Source organism: Sinohyriopsis cumingii, chromosome 12, assembly GCF_028554795.1.
Source record: "Sinohyriopsis cumingii isolate HCF-2022 chromosome 12, ASM2855479v2, whole genome shotgun sequence".
Taxonomy (NCBI): domain Eukaryota; kingdom Metazoa; phylum Mollusca; class Bivalvia; order Unionida; family Unionidae; genus Sinohyriopsis; species Sinohyriopsis cumingii.
The window spans coordinates 21,457,120-21,464,535 of NC_142972.1; the positions used below are offsets into that span (position 1 = coordinate 21,457,120).

At 31.1% G+C, this 7,416-nt stretch overlaps 1 protein-coding gene across 2 annotated transcripts in view; it reads left to right on the forward strand.

Annotated features, from left to right (window-relative positions):
• LOC149786081 (coiled-coil domain-containing protein 83-like) overlaps positions 1–6,541 on the forward strand; it is a 57,584-nt gene extending 51,043 nt beyond the window's left edge. For both annotated transcript variants that reach the window (XM_089976375.1, XM_089976376.1), the window contains exons 11-12: positions 1,045–1,106; positions 2,541–6,541. In XM_089976375.1, coding sequence (XP_089832501.1) covers positions 1,045–1,106; positions 2,541–2,717 — 239 coding nt within the window. In that variant the 3' untranslated portion in view covers positions 2,718–6,541. The remainder of the gene's footprint in view (positions 1–1,044; positions 1,107–2,540) is intronic.
• The last annotated feature ends 875 nt before the right edge of the window (positions 6,542–7,416 follow it).

Sequence of the window (7,416 nt, forward strand, 5' to 3'; positions counted from 1 at the left end):
CTAAACTACTACCATCATTTAATTTGTATATGCTTACAAAGCTGAGAATTCCTACTTATATTAGACAGCTCCATTGTATTGGTTACATTATTTCTGCTTTGATAAGTCACAGTGCTTGCTTATAAAATCATTGACCAAGATATGGATATTGATTTAAAACTGGATATGAAATATGCATTTTAAAAAATAATTATTTAAGTGGGTGTTGTCTTTTGATAAGACATTGACCTAGCATCAAAGAAATAGAGTCCTTATATAGCAAATCCAAAAGGGAGTTAACTCTAATATCCTTAGCTGCTTGTCATCGTGTTTGTTTTGAGTATGAATGAGTGAATGCATAGTGTAACATTTTGAGTGAACTTTGTAAAGGTAAATGTGTTCATTATGTTTTCAAAATATAGAATTTCATGAATCACATGACAAGTAACACATATGGTCCAATTGGTGCTTGGAATTTTCTTTTGTATCATACTGAATGAGTATTTACATACTTAGAAAAGAAAAAAGATAAAAGCCCAGAGACAAAAAGAAATTGTACCAAAATTTAATGTTTCAAAATTTTCATGGAATGTTTAATACAGGAATGGGTTGTTACTGTTATACTGCTTTATCCTTCAGAAAAATTCAATTGTTCAAGGAGTTTTTGTTACTTGTTTTGAAAAATTATGTTTAAAATTGTTTACAAATTACAAGAGAATTAAGTTGAAAGACACTGAGTATTTTGTGACACAGATTGAATAATCTCATTCATTGTTTATTATGTGAGCATGTATGAGCAAAATGTTAACTGTTGCCAACAAATTTCAGCAGCATAAAGATAAAAACTAATTAATCTCATGACAGAATATGCTGGTTAATAAGCTGCTAGAAAAGTTGACTGATACATGAATAGATTTAAATTAAAATGCCTTGAACCTCATGCTTATGCTCATATGTTTGACAACATGCTGTTATTTCAGACAAACATAAAGAAAATGAGAAGACCCTATAACATGTCGTTCCAGTGAAACAGTGTGATAAATTTATGTTTATTATTACTTGCAGCTGATGAGAGTGTGGATACAGATTTGTTGGACAATATGTATTTTGAAGAGGAAGACTGGTCGGTACGTATGCACTGAATAAACACTGAATTAAAATAATGAATCATTTGCACAAGTATTCATAACTTGTATAAAGTACCCCTGATGGCCCACAGGACTCTAGATAACATTTGAATGGCTTAGTATTAACTATGTTTTATTTTAATCATTGAACTGTTTTTAGTGGTTGTGACCTTTCTGAACAATCCTAATCAATCCAGTTAGATTTGTTATCATAAACCAAAGCAAAGTTGCTGATTTCAATAAACTTCTTTTTGTTAGTTTAGGCAATGATGTTATTTTCATTTTACTAAAAGATAAATCTTCAATGGTCAGCTTGTGTTAAGGATAATTAAGGGAAAACAGTTATTTCCTTAGGGATTACAATAGGATGCAGTAGCAGCTGATTGGTTCAATTAATGTAGTGATTCCTACAATCTGATTGGTTCAACTAGTCTAGTGATACCTACAAGCTGTTTGGTTTGATTACTGTAGTGATACCTGCAAACTGATTGGTTCATATTTTGCAGTGATACCTACAAGCTAATCAGGTCAATTTCTGTAGTGATAGCTACAAGCTGATTGGTTCAGTTGCTGTAGTGATACCTACAAGTCGATTGGTTCAGTTAGTTTAGTGCTACTTACTGATTGTTTAATTAGTCTAGTAATATCTACAACCTGATTGGATCAATTCCTGTGTGATACTTACAAGCTGATTGTTCAATTAGTCTAGTGATACCTACAAGCTGACTGGTTCAATTACTGTAGTGATACTTGCACGCTGATTGGCTCAATTTGTGCAGTGGCACCTACAAGCTGATTGGATCAATTACTGTAGTAATACTTACAAGCTGAGTGGATCAGTTAGTGCAGTGATACCTAAAAGCTTGGTTCAGTTACTGAAATGATACCTAAAAGCTGATTGGTTGAATTAGTGTAGTAATACCTACATGCTGATTGGTTGAATTAGTGTAGTAATACCTACATGCTGATTGGTTGAATTAGTGTAGTAATACCTACATGATGATTGGTTGAATTAGTGTAGTAATACCTACATGCTGATTGGTTGAATTAGTGTAGTAATACCTACATGCTGATTGGTTGAATTAGTGTAGTAATACCTACATGCTGATTGGTTGAATTAGTGTAGTAATACCTACATGATGATTGGTTGAATTAGTGTAGTAATACCTACATGATGATTGGTTGAATTAGTGTAGTAATACCTACATGATGTTTGGTTCAGTTAATATACCGATGCCATATACCTACATGCTGATTGATTCATTTAGTTTAGTGATACCTACAAGTTGATTGAACCATTTACTGTAGTGATACCTACAAGCTGATTGGTTCAGTTAGTATAGTGATACCATGATACCTACAATCTGATTTGTATATTAATTTTACTGATCTTTATAAAATGGTTTCATCTAATTTAGTCCAAATGTTTTTCAGGATTACCTTCAGCTGGGTCCCCTGGAACTTAAATTGCTCAATGTGACAGGAGAACAGATGCCAATCCATGTTCCCTTACAACCCACTGAAGAGGAGCTAGAGGCAAAGAAATGTAACCCTGATCAGTGGCCTGTAACACTACCCATGATTAAAGATGTCAGCACGCCAAGAGCATGATTTTATATTTTGTGAACTTTTTTTTGAAGTGTCTTCAAGTGCATTTATTCATTTTGGGGGAATAATTACAAAGAACAGACTGTTACTATTTGGATTAAACAGTCATTCCAAGTTTTTCACTAACTCCAATTGTTTGGGGTTTATTAACATTATCATAATTTCCTTTATTTTGTACATGATCGATATCAGTAATATTCAGCACCATAAAACTATATTTTAATTAGCTTTCATTCATACTGTGATATGACAAATTTTGGTACCTCAGTAGCTATATTATTATTTATTTTTCATTGCATGACATTTAAAATTCTTTTATTAAAGTAATAAAACCAGCAAGTTTCTGTAACTTAAATTTTTTACAAGTATGTATGAAATGTGATTACAATACTCCCTTAATAACTTGTGCCTGCATAGCTTGTAAACCCACTTATAACATGGTGTCAGTTATGAATCACATATTTTTTAAACTTTTAAATAATCAAAACTTGGCCCCTATTTGTTGAGCATGAAGAAAATACTGGTCAAAATTGTTAAATGAAACCTTGATATATTTTATCATAAAAAGTATGGTTAGTTGTGAAATTGTCAACTTTTAATAAGAAATAATATGTTTTGTTACATTTTCTTTCCAAACAACATTTTCATTACACTGTAAATAACAATATTTAACAAAATTCTGGTAAATGAAAATTTCGTTAATGCCTAGTGGTGGCAACACATTAACAAATAAAAGTCAATTAAATAAGTTTTGTTAAGTGATATTCATGTTATAGTTCTATATTTTAATTTGTTTCAGCATAATGATCATAAATGCAGTGTGTGCTTTTGTATCCAACTGTGAAAAATGTCATTCTGCCATCACAGCTATGTCCATGAATGTTTCTATGAGAACCTAATTAAGGGAAAACTGTGTTTTGATCTCTGACTTGTGGAAGTATGTATTATATTGCTAAAAGCAGACCTGCTTGGTATTATCACATTAATTATACAGGGGTGGAACAATAAAAAAGTTAACAGGAGTGCATATCCTACCTGCATAAGAACTAGCTGTCAGTCATGTGTCAGGTCAACTCATTTCATTTGATTAATCAAACACTGTTATGAATATTATGCTAATAATATAATTAAACTACCTTAAATTAGCCTACTCAATCACAAATATGACAAAAAATAAATATTTTGTGAATTAAAGCTTTGTTTCAGTTCATTATGGAAAAGCAGGTTCCAAAATTTTGTAATGTAATTCCTGAATTGGCACTAAGAGATATTTACTTGAGGATGAAAAGATGAAAAGATGTTTCACTGTTACTTGAAGTTAAATCATGCATCAATATTTTACTAATAGAACACTCCCCCCAAAAAACTGAGTTTCAACATTGAAGGCTGTTTCAAGAAATAAATATCCCTATTTTTAAAAAATAGGAATTCTGTTTTGCTCTAAATCAGTAACAGTAAAAGCAATGATGTAATGCACAATGTTTTTGTGTACACATGATGGTTGTTGAAACCTGTTAGAGTAATGTTGTTAACAACCTTTTAGAGGCTGGTTAACTTGGATATAAAGGTAATTTAAACAAAGAACAGACAACTTAATTAGAAAAAGCTTTTTATTGAAAATTATTCCCAGTGCAATTACAAAATGACTATTCATCTCTTACCCCTCCATAGTTTTAGTGATGTCCAGTGGAGTGGCATCCCCTTGATTTTTCTGAGATACCTCAGTAATGTGCACCCTTGCTTATGGTGCAGTCAGTATTTTTGCACCCTGTTCAGCATGAGTTATCTAGGGAGTATTTTCATGGTCTGCAAGCTGTAAATATTGTGTTAGAAATGTATCTGGCCAAAGAATCACAAGAAACAAATTTTGAGAAGATACTTTAAGATAATCATTTCAAAATAAAGACATTTAAGTTATCTGGCAAGCTTTATGAATTTTTAAATCTGTATATTTTGTCATGCAGTGTATTCATATCCAAGTGTTTTAAAAGAAAATCTTTTTTTCCCAAATGTTTCTAATACATTCTTGAAAACATGTCCACATTTGTTTCTTAAATTTACTGGTTGATTTTAATTAAACACATTGTCATTAATACAGAAGAAACTGGTTTATATGGTGTAGAAAAATGAATTACCTTGTAGCATGGAACAACTAAAAATTCATACAGGGCAACCATTTTTTAGAGTGTGAAATTGCACTCTGGCAACCAAAATATTTTTTTTTAAATGATAGTATTTAAAAATTATAATAATATTTTGTTATTTTTCAGCCACAAGCATTTCATGGTTAAATTTGTCCTCTGGGTACATACAACTTCCCAGTTTATCTGCACATAATCCAGAGTTGAGTGTTGGGTGGTTTGTATTACTAGGAGTAAACAACTATCCACACTCATCAGCTATTTATTTATTTTCAAATAATAACATTAAGGACTACCAATCTTTTAAGAAACAAGACTCATGAATGTTTATCTTTTGTCAGTTTGGAAATTTCACAGATGTATTCTTAAGCAATGCAAAGATTTCGTCTTAAATGATACACCTTACCATCAATTTTAGTAGGTAGAATGACAAATGGTTATTATAAATAGTAAATCATAAAGGTGGAGAATTGATTCTGAAGAAAAAAACCTGATTATCAGAAGTAACTAAGACTTTCTCTTCGACCTGTCCTTGCCTTCTCAATTTCTGTTTATGAAGATGTATACCAGACTATACTCGAAACATGTTTTAAAAGCACCAAATTAAAACTTACATTTTCATTAATTTTTATGTGTGCCATAAAACATGATCTTTTTATATTATTAATACTGTATTGTCCATAATCCAACAGACAGTTGTAAACTTGAGTACCAGTACTTGCTGTAGACTGTTGATTGATATCACATACAACCATGAAGTTCTAGATCAGTCAAGACAATTCTCATCACTGTTTGAAATGAATAAGATTCCTTGATACAGTCTACATCTAATTGGCTTTACAAGTGATTTAACTTCATGATTTTGGCAGGCTTTATGATAAAGGGCTTTGCAAGTGGTGCAGTTTCCAATATCATGGCAGGCTTAATGATTAATGGTTTTACAAGTGATGTAACTTCCATGATCATGGCAGGCTTGGTGATTTAAGGTTTTACAAGTGATGTAACTTCCTTGATTTTGGGATTTTTGGTAATATTGGCTGCTGTTCCTCAGACATTACATTGTGACTTTTATTTTCTAACATGTCAGCTTGAAATTGATGAATCCAGGGTATCTATACTTTATTATTTTGCCAATTTCCTAATAGGTAGGTTAATAGAAGGCAAACTCATGCACTTTATAACTTTTAGAACAGTGCAACGGGATAAGGAATGCAAAATTATTTTATTGATTTTATGTTCCTGATATTTTATGTCTCATATATATATATGTGACATTATTTATCAGGAATATATATATATATATATATATATATATATATATATATATATATATATATATATATATATATATATACACAGTGAATGATTTGTATCACAGTTATCTTTGAGTGCATTTAGTAACTTAATGGCAACCAGAAACCTCTGCTGCGCAACCATATTTTAAAAGCAGGTTGACTCTCAACAACCATGCTTTTTCAAACTTTTCTATTCCTGAATAGTTTCCCTAATGTAAACAATACAAAATTTCTTTCATTTATTGTTTTCGAAGACTTTTTTTGTGAAAACTATGTCCATTTTTTAAATATTTATTTCAGGATGTTGTTAAATTATATTCTGTTGTCACAATTGTATGTATATTCATTAACCACATTTAACATTTGTTTTGAAAATAAATTTTGACAACTTTCCAATATTTCTTCATTATTTGCTAGGTTGATTTCATTAGACGTTAAAAATAGGATTGAAATTAATTTAAGTTAGAATTTAATAACTTTTATTTTCCAAAAGAGTCTTCAACACCAGTTCTATGTTTAGCAACTATTATACATAATTATCTAAATGGTCATCATAAGAGTCAACATCATTTTTGTTATCTTTCCCATGAAGGCTCACCTGTAATCAATGTCTGTCTAATCATTTTCATTTCTGAAAAATTCAAGCTATCCAAGGTATTTCAACTGAACTTGGTACACATATTAATCAAACTGCATATAGGTATACATGTCTATCAAATTGCATAGAGTACACATGTCAGTCAAACTGCATATAGGTGTACATATCAATCAAATTGCATACAGGTACATATGTAAATCAGGTTGCATATAGGTATGCATGTCAATCAGATTGCATAGACTTACACAAAGCAATCAGTCTGCAGATAGGTACACATGTCAATGAAACTGCATATAGGTACACATGTCAATCAAACTGCATATAGATACACATGTCAATCAAACTGCATATAAGTACACATGTCAGTCAAACTGCATATAGGTACACATGTCAATCAAACTGCATATAAGTACACATGTAAATCAAACTGCATATAAGTACACATGTCGGTCAAACTGCATATAGGTACACATGTCAGCAAAACTGCATATAGGTACACATGTCAATCAAACTGCATATAAGTACACATGTAAATCAAACTGCATATAAGTACACATGTCAGTCAAACTGCATATAAGTACACATGTCAGCAAAACTGCATATAGGTACACATGTCAATCAAACTGCATATAGGTACACATGTCAGTAAAACTGTTTATAGGTATGCA